This window comes from Musca domestica, unplaced genomic scaffold (assembly GCF_030504385.1).
Source record: "Musca domestica strain aabys unplaced genomic scaffold, Musca_domestica.polishedcontigs.V.1.1 32, whole genome shotgun sequence".
Classification (NCBI taxonomy): Eukaryota; Metazoa; Arthropoda; class Insecta; order Diptera; family Muscidae; genus Musca; species Musca domestica.
In genome coordinates this window covers 4,347,117-4,368,662 of record NW_026712311.1, presented here as the reverse complement: position 1 = coordinate 4,368,662, position 21,546 = coordinate 4,347,117, and the positions used below count along the sequence as shown (strand labels likewise).

Genomic DNA, 21,546 nt, shown 5'->3' with positions numbered 1-21,546 from the left:
AAGCAAAATAAGCTTTCGAATCTTTTAAATTTTCACACACCTCAAAATTTCTACCAACTCAAGATCTGGTATGAAGGAGGGGAAATATCGGTTCAATCCTTCTGGTACCTCCCCCAAAAAATCACTTAAATCGTTATTTTTCAATTCAATTGTTTATCATTTATTTCATTTATATATAAACATGTATATAAGGAACACAAATATAATTTTTCTATTTACTTGCAACAACTACAGATACAGCTTAAGCTAATTTACATGCAATTCGTTATATCGATATTCTAATACTTAGTGGACGTTGTCTGACCTGAAATAATATTTTTCTTTGATTAAATCTATTTTATTTTTTGGAGGGAAAAGATTTGCTGGCTTACGTACTAAAGTTTGAAAATTATTGGACAAAATTCAAATAAATTGAATTGGAAATCTGTTATTATACCAAACGTTTCACTTATATACTTATAGTGTCTTTATATCTTATATGGAAAAATTAAAAAAAATAAAATAAAATTGTCGTGAGAATGTGTTGGTAATACTTTTCTTTATGAAATCTTAAGCTAAATTTATACCCCTCTAGAAAAGCAGGCGATGAATAATTTGAAAGATTTGAAATGGAAATGTTGGTGATTCAAAGGGGGGAAAAGGGTAGGCAAGTTTCGTGGTGGTGATCACAAAAAAACGTCATCATTTTATGATCAGGAACACTTGTTTGTTGATTCATCCATGCATTGATCCCCTCCCCCTTTCTATTTCGAATCACAACTAATGAAAATGTTGTTGTTATCGCTAAAAGTATCTCCCCCCTTAAATCAATCCCACACAATGTGGCGACCAAACTGCACTCAGTGAACGTTGTAGAAACCGTTTAAATTTGAACAGGACATACAGGAGTATACAATAAATGCAATATAGGCCAAACACCCCAGCAAACGTTATGAGGCCACGGGTAGGCTTTGTCCAATCCAACAGGGGGTAAACATAATGATTACCAAAACTGGAAAAAGAGAGAATTGCCAGTTAGAGGCGATTTAGAGGTGAATTACCCACTGACTAGATACTTACTCATCTGTTCCCCCGCAAAAGAAGTAGACCACTGTAAACAGACAAAATGTGATGGGTAAGAGCATGGCATAGATGGTGTGCAGTAAACGAAACGGAAATGCCACCACCAAGAAATCCACCAACATAAAGACAGAATTCATGCAGTGCGTGACAAAACTCATGACGGGAAAGCGATTGGGTTTGTCTGGAATGAAAAATAGTAAAAAATAAACTCATTGAAGGCTACCTCGACTTTATCTATATTTGGTGCTAATGCCCCTTGGGACGTCTTAGAGGTCGTCTAGAAAGATTCACCCCCTTAAAGAGTATTTCTATGGAGAACCTAAACTCTATAGAAATACTCTTAAAGGGCTTCTTTAAAAAATCTCTTCAGGACTTCAACAACGGGTCCCTTCAGAAGAACTCTACATAGGGGCCATCTCAACACAAAATATTGGAAAATACGGTCAAGACCCTCAGAATAGTTTAAATAAGGGGATATTTTTATATAATGATTGTAAGCTTTAGAAGGACCAATAGAAATATCCCTTTAGGTCATTAAGACTACAGGTCATCAACAAACTTCCTTTACGTCGCCTATAATAGCACTCTCCATTCAGGATGTCTTTAAGATACCCATTTCAGGTTACTTGCAGGGACTAACCTCAGATTATTTATAATTTCCAGAAATATTATCCTGAGTTTTTCCAGAAAGACTCACTTCAACTCGACTTGATGACTTCATAAATGACTCCCTTCAAATCTTCTAAAGCGACTACATTTTGGTCGTCCATAAAGACTCCCTCCCGATCGTCTAAAAGACTGCCGACAGACTACCTCGAGATTGCATATAAAGACTTCCTTGGGGTTGATAATTAAGATCACCATTCAGGTTGCCTGCAAGAACTTGCTTCAGTTTATTTTTATGAGTCAACTCGATTTCGTCCAGAAAGACAAATTCCAGCTAGTCTCTTAAAAAACCCCTAAGGTCTTCTATGAAGACTCCTTTCATGCCAAATTACTCAAATCAGATCTTCTAAGACGACTCCGTTTTGGTCACCTTTAAATATCCCCTTCCAGTCGTCAAAAATACTCCTCTCGAGTCGTCTATAGAGACTTCCTTTTCGCTCCCTCCAGGTTGGCTATAAACACTGTCTCATGGTTGCTTATAAAGCCTTCGGCTTCAGGTCAGCTAAAAAATGGCTTTTACAAAGATTTCGTCAGGTCAAATTGCTAACCTTCAGATCCTTCATAACAACTCCGTTTTGGTCGCCTGTAGAGGGTCCCCACCCATCCCTAAAGTGGTGTAAAAAATTGCCTTTAGACTTTCTCGAGATTTCCTACAAAGACTCCCTTGAAGTCCTTTGTAAAGACTCCCTTCAGGTCGGATAAAAATACCTTTTATAAAGACTATTCAGGTCAAATGACAACCTTCAGATCTTTTATAATGACTCAGTTTTAATCGCACATAGAGACTCACTTCGAGACATCTAAAAAATGTCTTTATACTTCTTTCCAGATTGCCAATAAAGACGCTTTCGAAGTTGCCCGTAAAGGGTCGCTTTAAGACTCCCTTCGTCTGAAAAGACTGCCTTAGACTTCATCGAGGTTTCCTACAAAGACTCCCTTGAGGTCCTCTGTAAAGACTCCCTTCAGGTCGAATAAAAAGAGGCCTTTTGTAAACACTCCTTTCAAGTCAAATAACTACCTCAGATTTGATCTCATGTAAAGACTCCTTTCCGGTCGTCTAAAAATACTGCCTTTGGACTCGCTCAAGGTAGACTCCCTTGAAGTCGATTTAAAAGAGACTTTTTTTAAAGACTTCTTTTGGGCCATATTACTTCCTAGTGATCTTCTAAAAGGACTTCGTTTTGATAGCCTTTCGATTCGTCTATAGGATACCTTTAAAGACTACATTGGTGTCGTCTACAAAATCTACCCTTTAGGTCAGCTAAAGTTTATTTAGGTCACTTTTAAAGGTCTGAAATAAAGATCACCTTTAGGTCAAATAACTCCGTTCCGATTGTCTAAAACGACTTTGTCTTGCACGCCTATAGACGCCCTTCCGGTTGTCTAAAAAATTCCTTTCGAGTCGACTATAAAGGCTGCCTTAACACTCCCTTGAAGTTACTTATAAAGACTCCCTGCGGTTCGGCTAAAGAGATCTTTTATAAAGACTTCCTTGGTCTAATGATAATCTCTAGATATTTTAAAACGACTCCGTTTCTTGTAAAAATACTACCTTTACACTTCCTCGAGGTTGCCTATGAGACGCCCTTGAGGTCCTCTATCAGTCGGCTAAAAGTAGACCCCCTTTGGAGTCGTCTAAAAAGACTCCGTTTTAATCGGCTATAAAGACTCCTTTGAACCGTCTATAAGGATTGCCTTCAGGCTCCCTCTATAAGAACCACCTATAAAAACACTGTCGCATTTAAAGTCCTCCTTCTTATCGACTCCCTTCTGGTCTTCTATATAGATTTTTTTCTATAGGAAAATATCTCCTTAGAACCTGAAGTATTTTTTCGATATTTTAACAAACTCATGGAACTTGATAATGTAGAGAAAATATGTCTCTGGCCCTGAAGAATTTTTCTAGGGAAAAATCTTTTCTCAGACCCAGAAGATTTTTTCTAAAAAAAAAAAATTGCTCCCCTTTTCCTCGAGTCCTGAGGATTTATTCTATAATAGAATCTTTCCCCGTGCTGTGAGCACTTTTTGGATATTGAGAAACAAATCCTTCTATTAAGAAATCGGTCTTGGCATCGAACTTACTCATTTTCCCATGCAAAAATGACCAATAAATCGTTGTGATGATCAACGCCAGCGGCAGTGAAACATCGTGCAGCAGCCAATAGAATTTAATCAGTCTTGGTGTTTTCTTCAGCTGGCTAATTTCATAGGCCGATGAGCGGACGGCATCTACATCGAAATACCATTGGGTAGCCAGAAGGGCTGCTACAAACTGTGTCGCCGTGCACAGCATTATTCCCCAATTCGTTAGGAAGATGAAATATTTGCCTTCGGAAAATTGCAAGACCAGGCAGGAGAGGAAGACGCCCAGAAAGAATGCAGCCCAAATCCATCGGTAGAGCAGGAAGAGAAAACTTCTTTCGCCCGTTTGCCACTGAAAAGAGAGAGAGAAAGAGAGAGAAAGAAAAAGAGAGAAAAAATATTAAAATCAATTATTGATGAATAAATAGACGAGCTCTAGGAGCTCTAGGCGATTTTTAGGGAGTCTCAATAGACAAGGTGTAGACGAGATGGGACCGTAGCTATTTAGACGACCCAAGGGAATTCTTAATAGACGAGCCAAGGGGAGCCTTTAGATTCGGGCCAGGGGGAGTCTTTACATACGAGCCCAGGGGAGTCTTTATAGATGAGTTGATGGGAATCTATGTAGAGTCTTTATAAAGGAGCCCAGGAGAATCTTTATAGACTAGCCAAAGGGAGCCTTTATAGACGAGCCCAAGGAGAGTCTTTATAGAAGAGCCCAAAGGGAGTCTTTATAGACGAGCCCAAGTGGAGTCTTTATAGACGAGCCCAAGGAGAGTCTTTAAAGACGAGCCCAAGGGGAGTCTTTATAGACGAGCCGAGGGGAGTTTTTATAGACTAGCCAAGGGAAGTATTTATAGACGAGCCAAGGAGAGTCTTTAGATACGAGTCAATGGGAGTCTTTATAGACGAGCTAATGGGAGTCTTTATAGACGAGCCAAGGGGAGTCTTTATAGACGAACCAAGGGGAGTCCTTATAGACGAGCCAAAGGGAATCTTTATAGACGAGCCAAGGAGAGTCTTTAGATACGAGTCAATGGGAGTCTTTATAGATGAGCCAAAGGGAGTCTTTATGGACGAGCCAAGGGGAGTCTTTAGATACGAGCCAAGGGGAGTCTTTATAGACGAGCCCAGGGGAGTATTTATAGACGAGACAAGGGGAGTCTTTATTGACTAGCCAAGGGAGACTTTATAGACGAGCCAAGGGAAGTATTTACAGACAAGCCAAGGGGAGTCTTTATAGACGAGCCAAGGGGAGTCTTTATAGACGAGCCCAGGGGAGTATTTATAGACGAGACAAGGGGAGTCTTTATAGATGAGCCAAAGGGAGTCTTTATGGACGAGCCCAGGGGAGTATTTAGAGACGAGCCAAGGGAGTATTTAGAGACGAGCCAAGGGGAGTCTTTATGGGCGAGCCAAGGGGAGTTTTTATAGACGAGCCAAGGGGAGTTTTTGTACACGAGCCCAGGGCAGTCTTTACAGACGGGCCCAGAAGGATTCTATAGACGAGCCGAGAAGGGATGAGGTGAGTCTTTATAGACGAGCTCAAGGGGAGTCTTTATAGACGAGCCCAAGGGGAGTCTTTAAAGATGAGCTCAAGGGGAGTCTTTATAGACGAGCCCAAGGGGAGTCCTTATAGACGAGTCAAGGTGAGTCCTTATAGACGATTCAAGGTGAGTCCTTATAGACGAATCAAGGGGAGTCTTTAGAGACAATCCAAGGGAAGATTTTATAGACGAGCAAAGGAGAATCTTTAGAGACTAACCAAGGGGAGTCTTTATAGACTAGCCAAGGGTAGTCTTTATAGACGAGATAAGGGGAGTCTTTATAGACGAGCCAAGGGGAGTTTTTATAGATGAGCCAAGGGGAATCTGAGTAGACAAACTGAAGGGTATCTTCATACAAATGTCGATGATCCATATCAAAAAGCTTCATGGCGTGTCAACACTTCCAGAATATTCAGTGTTTTCCTATTCCAGAATTTCGTGTTGGGAATTAACTAAAAAAAATAACAACAATTTTAATTACATTTTATGTCAATAATTATTTAATTTTTATTTATTGTCAGATGAGTCTTTCTATCCGCTTTCGTTCTAATTTAATTTTTATTTTTTTTTTTTTTTTTTTATTTGGCGGCTTATTTTCTTTTTTTGCTGGCGTCTTAGGAGATTGTCCATAAACTACGCCTAATCGAATTTACTTCAATATCAACAACAGAAAAAAAAGCGAAAACAAAATAGTGGAATTTTTTTATTTTCTTAAATTTGAGATATTGAGACATGGGAATTCTATAAACATTACATTAAGGTGGGTCTAGGGAAATTCTTTAAATAATAAAATAATTTTAGTTTCTACCATTTGTAGACCTCAAAATCAGTGACTCTTGTGAACACTATAGCGAACATAGGTCCATCTCTTCCATGATATTTTCTACGATAGAAAAAATATCGTTATATTTCCTTACATACCGACCCACCCCAATAAATGTCGTTAGTATATCTGAATGTCTGCATTCATTCGCTGTGCAAAAAAAAAGAACACATGCTTTATTACAGCCAAGTTCAAGTTGACAAGAAACCATAACACATAAACACATCCACAACTGTGCCTCGGAAAGTGTGCCAAAGAATTATTAGATACATATGTATATAAGTGTATGTGTGAGTGTCTATTATTCGAGGGGTACCTACTTGATTATAATTAATTTTTGAGCAGATAATTTAATGGTCAATGGTCCACCAACCAAACAACTAAACAACCGAGTTCGTTTCGATGATAATTACAAATGACGTATAGTTCGAATGGATTGGATGACTTATCATGCTGTGGGAATGCTGTGTGTGTGTACAATAGAAATTCAGTGGGAACACATCTGAACATACATATGTGCATATGTACCATACATTAATTTTAATCTAAAGCACAAAGTCTAAGGGGTATGGGGTACATCTGTTGCTATCAGCATAGGTATTGTGTGAAGAAACTATTTTGAAAGAAGGTCTGAAGGTCTTCTACAGAAATTTCACAAGGGAGGGTCCGCCGGGGGTAGTCTACAGAAACACATTTCAAAGAGTCTGTAGAGACTCCTTCCAAGGAGTCTGTAGAGACTCCTTCCAAGGAGTCTATAGAGACTCCTTCCAAGGAGTCTATAGAGACTCCTTACAAGGAGTCTATAGAGACTCCTTACAAGGAGTCTATAGAGACTCCTTACTAGGAGTCTATAGAGACTCCTTACAAGGAGTCTATAGAGACTCCTTACAAGGAGTCTATAGAGACTCCTTACAAGGAGTCTATAGAGACTCCTTACTAGGAGTCTATAGAGACTCCTTACAAGGAGTCTATAGAGACTCCTTACTAGGAGTCTATAGAGACTCCTTACAAGGAGTCTATAGAGACTCCTTACAAGGAGTCTATAGAGACTCCTTACTAGGAGTCTATAGAGACTCCTTACAAGGAGTCTATAGAGACTCCTTACAAGGAGTCTATAGAGACTCCTTACGAGGAGTCTATAGAGACTCCTTACAAGGAGTCTATAGAGACTCCTTACGAGGAGTCTATAGAGACTCCTTACAAGGAGTCTATAGAGACTCCTTACAAGGAGTCTATAGAGACTCCTTACAAGGAGTCTATAGAGACTCCTTACAAGGAGTCTATAGAGACTCCTTACAAGGAGTCTATAGAGACTCCTTACAAGGAGTCTATAGAGACTCCTTACAAGGAGTCTATAGAGACTCCTTACAAGGAGTCTATAGAGACTCCTTACAAGGAGTCTATAGAGACTCCTTACAAGGAGTCTATAGAGACTCCTTACAAGGAGTCTATAGAGACTCCTTACAAGGAGTCTATAGAGACTCCTTACAAGGAGTCTATAGAGACTCCTTAAAAGGAGTCTATAGAGACTCCTTACAAGGAGTCTATAGAGACTCCTTACAAGGAGTCTATAGAGACTCCTTACAAGGTGTCTATAGAGACTCCATACAAGGAGTCTATAGAGACTCCTTTCAAGGAGTCTATAGAGACTCCTTACAAGGAGTCTATAGAGACTCCTTACAAGGAGTCTATAGAGACTCCTTACAAGGAGTCTATAGAGACTCCTTACAAGGAGTCTATAGAGACTCCTTACAAGGAGTCTATAGAGACTCCTTACAAGGAGTCTATAGAGACTCCTTACAAGGAGTCTATAGAGACTCCTTACAAGGAGTCTATAGAGACTCCTTACAAGGAGTCTATAGAGACTCCTTACAAGGAGTCTATAGAGACTCCTTACAAGGAGTCTATAGAGACTCCTTACAAGGAGTCTATAGAGACTCCTTACTAGGAGTCTATAGAGACTCCTTACAAGGAGTCTATAGAGACTCCTTACTAGGAGTCTATAGAGACTCCTTACTAGGAGTCTATAGAGACTCCTTACTAGGAGTCTATAGAGACTCCTTACAAGGAGTCTATAGAGACTCCTTACTAGGAGTCTATAGAGACTCCTTACAAGGAGTCTATAGAGACTCCTTACTAGGAGTCTATAGAGACTCCTTACAAGGAGTCTATAGAGACTCCTTACTAGGAGTCTATAGAGACTCCTTACAAGGAGTCTATTGAGACTCCTTACAGGAGTCTATAGAGACTCCTTACTAGGAGTCTATAGAGACTCCTTACAAGGAGTCTATAGAGACTCCTTACAGGGAGTCTATAGAGACTCCTTACAAGGAGACTATAAGACTCCTTACAAGGAGTCTATAGAGACTCCTTACAAGGAGTCTATAGAGACTCCTTACGAGGAGTCTATAGAGACTCCTTACGAGGAGTCTATAGAGACTCCTTACAAAGAGTCTATATAGACTCCTTACAAGGAGTCTACAGAGACTCCTTTCAAGGAGTCTACAGAGACTCCTTTCAAGGAGTCTACAGAGACTCCTTTCAAGGAGTCTACAGAGACTCCTTTCAAGGAGTCTACAGAGACTCCTTTCAAGGAGTCTACAGAGACTCCTTTCAAGGAGTCTACAGAGGCTCCTTTCAAAGAGTCTACAGAGACTCCTTTCAAGGAGTCTACAGAGACTCCTTACAAGGAGTGTATAGAGACTCCTTTCAAGGAGTCTACAGAGACTCCTTACAAGGAGTCTATAGAGACTCCTTACAAGGAGTCTATAGAGACTCCTTACAAGGAGTCTATAGAGACTCCTTACAAGGAGTCTATAGAGACTCCTTACAAGGAGTCTATAGAGACTCCTTACTAGGAGTCTATAGAGACTCCTTACAAGGAGTCTATAGAGACTCCTTACTAGGAGTCTATAGAGACTCCTTACTAGGAGTCTATAGAGACTCCTTACTAGGAGTCTATAGAGACTCCTTACAAGGAGTCTATAGAGACTCCTTACTAGGAGTCTATAGAGACTCCTTACAAGGAGTCTATAGAGACTCCTTACTAGGAGTCTATAGAGACTCCTTACAAGGAGTCTATAGAGGCTCCTTACTAGGAGTCTATAGAGACTCCTTACAAGGAGTCTATTGAGACTCCTTACAAGGAGTCTATAGAGACTCCTTACTAGGAGTCTATAGAGACTCCTTACAAGGAGTCTATAGAGACTCCTTACAAGGAGTCTATAGAGACTCCTTACAAGGAGACTATAGAGACTCCTTACAAGGAGTCTATAGAGACTCCTTACAAGGAGTCTATAGAGACTCCTTACAAGGAGTCTATAGAGACTCCTTACAAGGAGTCTATAGAGACTCCTTACGAGGAGTCTATAGAGACTCCTTACGAGGAGTCTATAGAGACTCCTTACGAGGAGTCTATAGAGACTCCTTACAAAGAGTCTATACAGACTCCTTACAAGGAGCCTGTACAGACTCCTTACAAGGAGTCTACAGAGACTCCTTTCAAGGAGTCTACAGAGACTCCTTTCAAGGAGTCTACAGAGACTCCTTTCAAGGAGTCTACAGAGGCTCCTTTCAAAGAGTCTACAGAGACTCCTTTCAAGGAGTCTACAGAGACTCCTTACAAGGAGTGTATAGAGACTCCTTTCAAGGAGTCTACAGAGACTCCTTACAAGGAGTCTATAGAGACTCCTTACAAGGAGTCTATAGAGACTCCTTACAAGGTGTCTATAGAGACTCCATACAAGGAGTCTATAGAGACTCCTTTCAAGGAGTCTATAGAGACTCCATACAAGGAGTCTATAGAGACTCCTTTCAAGGAGTCTATGGAGACTCCTTTCAAGGAGTCTATAGAGACTCCTTACAAGGAGTCTATAGAGACTCCTTACAAGGAGTCTATAGAGACTCCTTACAAGGAGTCTATAGAGACTCCTTACAAGGAGTCTATAGAGACTCCTTACAAGGAGGTCTATAGAGACTCCTTACAAGGAGTCTATAGAGATAGAGACTCCTTACAAGGAGTCTATAGAGACTCCTTACAAGGAGTCTATAGAGACTCCTTACAAGGAGTCTATAGAGACTCCTTACAAGGAGTCTATAGAGACTCCTTACAAGGAGTCTATAGAGACTCCTTACAAGGAGTCTATAGAGACTCCTTACAAGGAGTCTATAGAGACTCCTTACAAGGAGTCTATAGAGACTCCTTATAGAGTCTAGAGACTCCTTACAAGGAGTCTATAGAGACTCCTTACAAGGAGTCTATAGAGACTCCTTACAAGGAGTCTATAGAGACTCCTTACAAGGAGTCTATAGAGACTCCTTACAAGGAGTCTATAGAGACTCCTTACAAGGAGTCTATAGAGACTCCTTACAAGGAGTCTATAGAGACTCCTTACAAGGAGTCTATAGAGACTCCTTACAAGGAGACTATAGAGACTCCTTACAAGGAGTCTATAGAGACTCCTTACAAGGAGTCTATAGAGACTCCTTACAAGGAGTCTATAGAGACTCCTTACAATGAGTCTATAGAGACTCCTTACGAGGAGTCTATAGAGACTCCTTACGAGGAGTCTATAGAGACTCCTTACAAGGAGTCTATAGAGACTCCTTACAAGGAGTCTATAGAGACTCCTTACAAGGAGTCTATAGAGACTCCTTACAAGGAGTCTATAGAGACTCCTTACAAGGAGTCTATAGAGACTCCTTACAAGGAGTCTATAGAGACTCCTTACAAGGAGTCTATAGAGACTCCTTACAAGGAGTCTATAGAGACTCCTTACTAGGAGTCTATAGAGACTCCTTACAAGGAGTCTATAGAGACTCCTTACTAGGAGTCTATAGAGACTCCTTACAAGGAGTCTATAGAGACTTCTTTGAAGGAGTTTATAGGGATTCTATAAAGACTCCATACAAGAAGTCTACAGAGGCTCCATTCAAGGAGTCTACGAAGGCTCCATTCAAGGAGTCTATAGGATTTGTTATACTCTCCACCATAGTATGGAGGGTATATTAAGTTTGTCATTCCGTTTGTAACACCTCGAAGTATACATGTCAGACCCTAAAAAATATATATTTTTTCTTGATCAGCATAAAATTCTATGTCGATTTAGAGGTGTCCGTCCGTCTGCCCGTCTGTGGAAATCCCTCTAGCTTCCGAACAAAATGAAGTAAGGTGATAAAATTTTACTCAAATGTATATTATGTCTGCAGGATATTAGGTATTGAAAATGGGCCATGTAAGCCCTCGTTTTAGTATAGCCCCCATATAATGGTACCTCCCGATATTCGGTATTTTGATGATTTTAGCGACATTATTCGCCGGAATTGTTTCAAATGTGGTATTTGAAGTTCGTAATGGATACCACAGCCTACGACGAAAAGTTGTTTGTGCAGGTCCACGTCTTCGCATAGCCCCCATATAACGGTACCTTCCGATATTCGGTATTTTGATGATTTTAGCGACATTATTCACCGGAAATGTTCCAAATTTAGTATTTGAAGTTCGTAATAGACACTGCAGCCTACGGCTGAAAATTTTCTATGCAGGTCCACGACTTCGTATAGCCCTCATATAATGGTACCTCCCAATATTCGGTATTTTTTTAGTGACATTATTCAGCGGAATGTTTATAATTTGGTATTTGAAGTTCGTTGTGGATACTACAGCCTAAGACAGAAATTATCTGTGCAGGTCCACGTTTTCGTATAGCCCGCATATAACGGTACCTCCCTATTTTCGGTATTATGGTGCTTTAAGCGGTATTATTCACCGGAATTGTTTCAAATTTGGTAGTTGAAGTTAGTAATGGATACTACAGCCTATGACAGAAAATTGTCTGTGCAGATGCATGTCTTTGTATAGCCTCCATATAACGGCACCTCCCGAGATTCGGTATTTTTAGCGACATTATTCAATTGTTTATAATTTGGTGTTTGAAGTTCGTAATGGATACTGCAGCCTATGGCAGAAAATTGTCTATGCAGGTCCACGTCTTCGTATAGCTCCCATATAGCGGTACCTCCCGATATTCGGCTCTTTAAAGATTTAAGCTACATTATTAATCGAATTTTTTTGTCAAGTGTCGCATTTGAATATTTTAATGGATTATGACAAAAGTTGCCCATGCAGGTCAACGTCGTCATATAAACCCTAATATAACGGTTACATTCGGTATTTTTAAGATTTTAACAGAATTTTGACGGATTTTTTTTAATTGCCAAATTTGTTCCAAATGGTGAAGGGTTTTCAAAGCGTTTTCACTTGTTTTTTTTTTTTTTTGTTTTTGTTTTTTTTTTCAGGGTTTCTTCTCTTCATGTCCATGATCCGATAGCTTGTGTATAAAGATACTGCCCCTCTAAAAAGATTATATTGCCTTGTGACTCATCTTAGCTCTCTTGTCTTGTGTTCAGTTAGTATTAAGCCACCCGACCGTTCTGTTCTTTTCCGTTAATGTTATTGCCTTTTATTTGGTTTTCATCCTATTTCTGTCTTTTTCCCATTAAAATCTGTGATGTAGTCTCGGCCGACCGGCCCCTTATTTTTATTAAATTAGCAAAAGTCATTTATTTTTTTTTCCTGAGAAATATTCTACAGCCTCCCTCTCCGGGGAAAATAAAATACATTTTAAATGGGAAAAAAATGAATTTTCTTGGTTTCTCATGAAAATAAATGACATTGTCATTGTTGTTGATGGTGTCGATGGTGTCGAAAGCGGTGACACCATCAGCATCCCATTTCTCTCACTGATTGGAAAAGTCAAATGTCAAAATGTTTACAAATAGTTCTTCTATGGCCTTTTCAACGACAAAAACTAGGGAACATGGCAATCAATCGATCCCCCATTGATGATCGATAACAATAAGAACAACAACAACAACAAACCCAGCCTATGATTGTGAAATTCACACTGCCTATTAATATTTGTTGACATGGTGTCGAATTTTCTTATTGCATCCATATCTCCACCCTTAGTCCCCCTCTTTATGAACATTCGAAAATTATTTATATTTAAGTGTGAACAATAATTGTTGAATGGCAATTTTCTTTTCTTTTTTTTTAATAACAATTAACAATGAATTAATAAATAAAAAATTTTACTTTGTAAGAAATTCTCTGTAAACGTTTTGTAATTATAGCTGACACATTACGAAATGTTTTGCAGAGAATGCGTTTTAAATAATTACGCACTATTTGCTCGTTTTTTATATAAAATATATTTTTCTCCCGTTTTACTTTGTTATGGTGCGGAACAATATATCAGCAAAAGGTCATAACGTGAGAAAGCTGCATCGACTCTAAAACGTGTTTTTGTAACATTTGGTTAACGACATATTGTCAAAGAATGTAAATTGAAGATCTCTATGGGGAAGTATGAAATGGTCCCACGTTTTGGTGTAGCCTCCATAAGTTCAGTATATAATTTTTATATGGTACCCATTAAAACACAGATTTTAGGTATTCTGAGTATCTTCACCATAGTTCTTAATAAATTATTAATTCGGAAGTAAAGCTTTAAGGATTTGCTGTTGGAAAATATTCAGGCGTAATCCCATTATTGTTGTTTTTATAAAAACAACGTTTGTCTATTAGTGAAAAAAGGATGTGTGAAATATAAAGAGATCCTGAAGCTTTTTTCAGATTTTATAAACGTATTGGTTATACAAAACTTTGACCCTTTGTGGGGGAGGTAGCAGGAGGAATGGTCCGATCTCTACCTTTTTCTTAACATATCCTGTGTTGATAGAAATATTAAGATGTGCCAAGTCTAAATGGAATCCGAAGTTAATTTCGCGTTTTATGAGCTTAATAGATATTCACAATTTCGACCTTTTTGTGGGGGAGGTACCAGAAGGAGTGGACCGATATATTCCATCATTACACCAGATCTTGGGTTTATAAAAATATCGGGATGTGTGAAATTTTAAGACAATCCGATTCTTACATCACATTTTATAAATTCTACAATTATTCAAGACTTTTATCCTTTGTGGGGGAGGTACTTGATGGAGTGGACCGATATTATTAATTTTTGCACCTGACCTAGAACTGATGCAAATATTAGGATTTGCAAAGTTGGAGCAAAATCGGATTATAGTTTCTCTTTCTGGGCAAAAAATATTTTTTGAAAATTTTAACCTTTTGTGGGGGAGGTACCAGAAGGAGTTTACCAATATATTCCATCTTAACACCAGACCTTGCGTTAATATAAATATTGGGATGTGTAAAATTTGAACACAATCGGACTCTTATATCACATTTTATGAGAGATGTAATTTTTCAAAATTTTGACCATTTGTGGGGGAGGTACTTGAAGGAGTTGACCGATATTGTCCATTTTCACACCTGACCTAGCACTGACGCAAATATTAGGATTTGCAAAGTTGGACCAAAATCGGATAATAGTTTCTCTTTCCGTGCAAAAATTATATTTTGGACCGATATTGCCTATCTCCGAACTCGGTCTAAGTTTGACAAAAATATTATGGTGTACCAAGTTTGGATCAAATCGGATACTCCCTTCGAGAGTTATCGTGCGCACCAGCCAGCCAGACAGACAGACGGACGGACGGACATCGATGGATCGACTCCAAATGCCTGAAACGGATTTGGTCCAAAGAGACTTAGGGCCTAAAACCGTTATTTCGACTAGGCACGTTTTGATATATACCCTCTGTAGCCATATGGCTGAGGTTATAACAACAATAATGGGATTACGCCTGACTATTTTGAAACAACAAAATAATACGGTATTCCGAACAAACATGCCAACACTGTTTTTAGCCAGTTATAAAATCCAGACCTTCGGGAGGCTAGTTCCAGTCGTTTGCCACGATGGACTTTTTTTTACCTAAACCTGGGTGGCCCCAAGCAAAAATTACATCAACATCATTCAACTGACCTAAATAATTAAGATCTTCATCTCCACGACCTGGTGTCACGAGGACATCCTCCATTACATTTCACTTTATTTCATGAAGATCTCTCCTGAGAATGCCCCAAGCAGAAATCAGAGATCAAAAACATTATGTTGTGTTGTGCTGGTAAAATCTTCTTTTTTCAAATTCAAAGGTATCACTTGGTCATGTCTTGACTGCTCGCTTTCGAAGTGTATGAAAGGACAGGGGCATTGTGTTATACTAAAAATAATGTCAGGTATAAAAAGAAATTGAGTCAGCTGTGCCATGCAGACCTAATTTGGCCTAAAACCACTCGAGTGATACAGATGGCCCTCTTTCTTCATGCCATGTCATGACAGTTGACCTGGGTGGCGCCCAAACAGGAATTGCATCGACGACATTCTATTTTGCTGATGAATGAGTGGGATCTTTGTCACCAATTCCTTATTTCATGAGGAAGTACCCCGTTATAGTTCACTTTATGTCATGAAGAACTCTCCTGACTTGGGTGCCGCCCAAGCAATTACTAGGAAGCCAATCTTCTGTGACCAAAGTGAATCAGAAGGCAAGGGTGTATCGGGCGGTCCAAATCCAAATGCTAGGAATTAATATGAATCGAGTTAGTTATGCCGTCCACACCAGTTGGAAAAATACCACCCATGTGCCAACGTTGGAATGGCGCCCAAGTGGTTGGGTGGCGCCCAAGTAGAAATTACATTGACAATATTTTGTTGTTTGTTTTCGCCCAATTAGAAATTAAATAGACAATATTTTGTTGGTGCTGAAGAACGGGTTATAGTCCACAGCCTGCTTTCTGAGGAAATCTAATATACCTAAGATGTGAGTCGACTTTCAATGAATCGATTTAGATATTTTTTTGTTTACAAAATGTTCCTCGACTTTTGCTGGTGGTAAAAATAGCAAAGTCGACAAGGATGGATCTTAGGACGTTAGGATCTTGTTGCAAATCCTGTATCCTCTGCTAGGAAATTTGCTTTAGGCAAAGTCAGTATTCTACCATGACCTAATCTTCTAACTAGGTCTAATTTCTCCTCACAAAAAAAGTTGTAGTTTGATTCCAGTATTTGCTATAGCCAACATATAATGGTAACAACAAAGGCTCCTGCCACAATTTTAAATCAATAGAGCTAAATCTCGAGCTTTCGTATTTTGTTCGGTCATCTTCTCGCCTATACTCGGAAATGTAATTTAATTTCACTTTGAATATCAGCAGATATAAGCCCTTGTCAATCATCAAATTGACTAAAAAGCGTCATGAGAAATCTTCTCAGATGTCATACGATCAGCTTTAAAAAATTTCTACAGTTGAACGATTTATTTAGAAAGTTAAACAAGGGAAATAATGGATTGTCAGAACATACCTGGTTCCACGACAGATCTGGTGTCAGACGAGATGTGGCCATTTACTCTAATATTTATGAGGGCCTTCTTATTCTTCGTTCAGAACTTGTATCAATTAATTTGTTTGAACACTACCTTATACAAAATATTGTGAGGACAACGAATTCCTTTATCACGGGACAGTTATTACATTCCGAAAATAAAATTTCAAAAGTGTAACATAAAGGTAGCCCCAGTTACGATACGATAAACAAGAACATTGAAGTTTTCCAAGGTAAGTGGAGTGCGGATGAAAATATAACCACTTACCAAAAGAATGTGAGTTTGCTCTAAAGAGAGAGAGAGAGAGAGAGAGAGAGAGAAATGGTTGCCGAACGCCACTTATCCCAGGTCTGGGAGGGGACACATTTTAAGTTGAGTAGATAAATTAAACGACCCAAGAAATTTCTGAGACGCTCTGTGGCCACGGAGAAAATATCTCAGTAAAGTAAAGACATCTTTTTAAATTCTGGGATAAAATACCAATACCATAGCAAAAACTAATAAGGAAAGTACCCAAGGTATGGCGGGGCTGACTATGTGATACCACCCTAAACCAATATGTATTTTTAATTCTAGTCTAGTCGAAATCAAACGATAAGTTCCAATCCTAAGCGTTGGCCGATAAACAAAATTGAAATCAGTTTGGGCGCCAGCGGCTGTCCTAATGGAAGCCCTACAAGCTACTCGAGGCCGATAAAGGGCCCTACTGTTATGTTAAGAAGATATGAAGAACGTCGCTAATTCGAGTAGAGATTGAAACTAGGTAGAATTCGACCTAGAGTACTTCCGCGAGTAAGACAATGAAAAAAAGTATATGCTACTCAAATAGAAGCAAGTTTGCTTTACTCGTTTTCGACTTGGAATAAAATTTCCTCGAAATAGAGCAGATTCTGTTTTTGGCGAGTACTCTTATAGTTTTTGTCATCCTGTTGTCTTATCGGTAAGTATGTATAATGCACCAAAATCCCACAAAATACACAGGGTCCTTGGTGTTTTTCTCTTCCTAGATTTTCTAAAAAATAAAATTCGTTCTCTTCGAGCATTTCTGGTCATGAGTATGTTTCACTCGCGAGTTAAAACAAGCAATCTGAGCTCTACCAAAAAACCCTAAAATTGATCTCCTTGTTTCAAATGCTGGCGGATAAATACATTTTTGAGAAAAACTAGGAAATCTTTAAAAATTCCTGGGCCATAATCCTCTGGCATGTTCAACCTAGAACATGGACGAAAATGATCCTATACCATACACATATAACAAGTCATATAAGTTTAGATGTTTAAATAGCAGATGGCAGTTCAAACGCAGACCGATATAATTCGGTCGAAATTATAATGTGCGATGTTGGAAAAAATTCGGATGTTTATTTGGTAAGTTACAAGGGTTATAATTATTCAAAATGTTAACCCTTTTTGGGAGAAGAAGAAGAAGTGCTCCGCTATATATTATCTTCACGCCAGATGTTATATCTGATTCATATTTCACATTGTATAAGAGTTCTGTTTATTCAAAATATTAACCCGTTGTGAGGAAGGTACTAGTAGGAGTGGTTCGATATTGTCCATTCTCCAAAAACCTCGAACAATTTGCAAAGTTTTGTAGAACCACAAAGTAATGAATATTACAATGTTCGGAACAAATCGGATACCCTCTTTAACAGTTATCGTGGACACCAGTCATTCAGAGAGACGGACGGACACCACTAGATCGATTCCTGATACTTATTTCGTAGAATGTAGCTGATATTTTGTTCCGAATATTTTGGTTATGAAGTGCTTATTACGGCAGTGGAGGACTCAAACATAAGATTGGATGAAACATATATATGAGAGCTATAGTAAAATCTGAACCGATTTTTCCCTCCTGAGAAAACATTAAATCGTCCACATAAAAAATGCAAGTACATGTAAAAACTATCCGGGTTCCTTGACCACTTGATTATGTCTGTGGTACAGAAACATACAATTTTTAGGAAGACAACAACTGATAGAAGTGTGAGTTCAAGTGTAACCCGGTTAAAATTTGATGATATTGAAAGGGAACTAACTCTTATATGAATTCTAAAATAATTCCCAAAGTTTGAGTTTTGAAAAATTATTGCCGAATAAGATATATATGTAAGGCCTCCTGCCCTGATCTTCTGGTACAAAAACTAAAACTTTTCCATATGCCGGATACAAGTTTTTTAGGCCAAGTGCAGACGACCTAACATCACCTCTATTTGTGTGAATATAAATATTTTTGTTTATTTGTTTTTACGTTTAGAGAGCATCGTATTCCGTATTGTTTGTTCCGCATTATATTGGTTTGGGCCGAAACTACTGAAATCGTAAATTTTTTTCCAACTTGTGTTTAAATTGTAAATTTACAGTTGAATTTGAAATTTTTTAGAATTTTTTTTTCAATTGTTTTTTCGTTACCCTCTAATACCCACATACGTATATCGATGGGCAAGAATGCATGAAAAATAAATAAATATTCAAAACAAATCTTTTTGTCCCTTTGTTTTTTTTTTTTTTTTTTTTGTTCATATTGTCATATTTTTTCACAACTATTATTGTAAACAAGCACACACACACACACACACATGGATATAAGAACATACAAATTTTTTCGCGTTGTGCAATCAATTTTTGTAGTTATTATTATTTTTTTTTAATATTTTTCTAATATTGTATTTTTTTGATTTTGCATACCTGTGATCTGTAGAACTGGTCCAATTGATCATGGTTGAAACCGAAATTCCTCAAACGAAATTCACTCCAAAAACTATTCGAACATTTGTTGGTTAATTGCATTTTATTGCTAAAATTTCAGGTCCTCTAATGACGTGAATCGTAGGCAATTAACTTTCGGAATTTATTTCAAAAATATGCAATTTTTTCGAAATTTCTTGCACGAACACCAACAGCAACAACTTTGAGGAACCAGATGTCTAACAGCTCATTAAGCTTTAGAATCTTAGAATATTATAATTTTTTTTTGGTATCTTAAAATGATATTACGTTTTAGGTGGCGATTTCGATTCACCCGTGTCATTCGCGTAATTCAAAACTTTCGGATCTTCTACAATGTTGTCGTGGTCACGGTCGTCTCGCCTGTAGTTTGCGAATTTTGCGATCTTTTGCCAAGAAATTAAAATTGTGAAAAGCGGAAAATAAGTAGAAGAAAGCCAAACCACCCCGAATAGTTTTGAATTTTTATTTTTTTTTTTTGGCGACCGCGTTCTGCTTTGTTTGGCTATCTTTGACAAAATGAGAATTATTATGTTTGAAAAAACATATTTTATATGAAACTGATCAATTGAAGGCGGACGCTGTCACCTCGACCATCACCAACACCACCGTTACCGTCACCGTCGTCGCCGCCACAACCACCACCACCTACCTCTCTCTCTCTGAAATTCACCACCCATTTGTGCAAAGCGTTGAATATCGAACTCTACACGGGTTTGGTTGGATGGTTGTTGGTCCCGTCCGGTTCGCTTTGCCATTTGAAAGCAGAGCAAATGTGTCAAATATCATTGACTAATTCAATTAAAAAAGTTCGAAGAAAACACCACCAAACAAGGGAGAGTTTAACAACAACAACGAAATTATTTGCCCGTGATGACAACCCCCTTGGACAGGGAACTAATTTTTAGGGAGCAAATGTTTCACTTAGAGAAAATCGCTACAATTTTTTCAATTGCAAAACATTTAAACTGAAAAGCATAAAAATCAGGTACCTCTCCCACAAAAGTTTAAGAAATTTCGAATAAAAAATCAAAATTTCATACTGAGCGAAAGGTAGCCCAAACATGCCCAATTGTATTATTTATATCAGACATAGGTCACGAACCGTCTGGAAGACATGCATATCGGCGTTTTGAAAGCTTACATGGCAAAGTAACCTAAATAAAGGGGGCAAGTCACCACACCCCACCCTTTTTTTTCATACTTTTCATACCCTCAGCCATATGCTAGAGAGGTTATATATCATGTGATAGGGCCAAAACGTGCCTCATCGAAATAACGATTTTAGACCCTAGGTCTCTCTTTGGACCAAATCCGTTTCATGGGATATGGAGTCGATCTAGCGATATGCGTCTGTCTGTCTGGTGCGCACGATAACTTTCGAAGGGAGTGTCTGGTTTGATCCAAACTTTGTACATCGCAATATTATTGCCAAAACTTAGATCGAGTTCGGAGATGGGCAATATTGGTCCACTCCTTCTGGTATCTCCCACACAAAATGACAATATTTTCAAAGAACATAATTTACTGCATAGAAAGAGAAAGGATAATCCGAACTTTGCAAATTCTAATATTTGCGTCAGTGCTAGGTCAGGTGCAAAAATGGACAATATCGGTCCACTCTATCAAGAACCTCCCCCACAAAGGTTTGAAATTTTTAATAATTATAACTCTTATAAATTCCATTCAGCCTAGGCTCATCTCAATATTTCTATCAACACAGGATATGTTATAAAGATGGTAGAGATCGGACCATTCCTTCTAGTACTTCCCACACAAAGGGTCAAAGTGTTGAATAACCAAAACGATCACAAAATTCGAAATAAGTATCCGGTTATATTCAAACTACACACATCACAATATTTTTATTAGCCCAAGACCTGGTGCGAAAATGGGATAAGTCGGTCCACTCCATCTGATACCTCCCTCACAAAGGGTCAAATTTTTAATATTCATGAAGCTCATAAAACACAAAATTGACATCCGATTCTATTCAGCCTTGGCTCACCTTAATATTTCTATCAACGCATTCGCTATAAAGATGGTAGAGATCGGACCATTCCTTCCGGTACCTCCCGCACAAAGGGTCAAAGTTTTAAGCTACCAAAACGATCATAAAATCCGAAATAAGTATCCGGTTCTATTCAAACTACACACATAATAATATCTTTATTAGCCCATGGTCTGGTGTTAAGATGGAATACATCGGTCCACTCCTTCTGGTACCTCCCTCACAAAGGGTCAAAATTTTGAATATTCATTAAGCTCATAAATCACGATATTAACATCCGATTCCATTCAGAGTTGTCTTATATCAATATTTCCATAAACACA

The 21,546-nt window shown here is 38.5% G+C and overlaps 2 protein-coding genes across 2 annotated transcripts in view; one reads left to right on the top strand and one right to left on the bottom strand.

The window, feature by feature from the left end:
- The window catches only part of LOC101887493 (protein rolling stone), a 76,271-nt gene that overhangs the window by 33,128 nt on the left and 21,597 nt on the right, over positions 1–21,546 (top strand). The gene's annotated exons all lie outside the window — the stretch shown is intronic.
- LOC101901190 (protein rolling stone-like) lies at positions 145–19,703 on the bottom strand. Its single transcript, XM_059125135.1, has 4 exons — positions 19,174–19,703; positions 3,811–4,162; positions 1,060–1,243; positions 145–991 (listed from the first exon to the last, which is right to left on the bottom strand). Exons 1-4 carry the CDS (start codon positions 19,273–19,275, stop codon positions 802–804), a joined length of 828 nt encoding a protein of 275 aa, XP_058981118.1. The 5' UTR covers positions 19,276–19,703; the 3' UTR covers positions 145–801.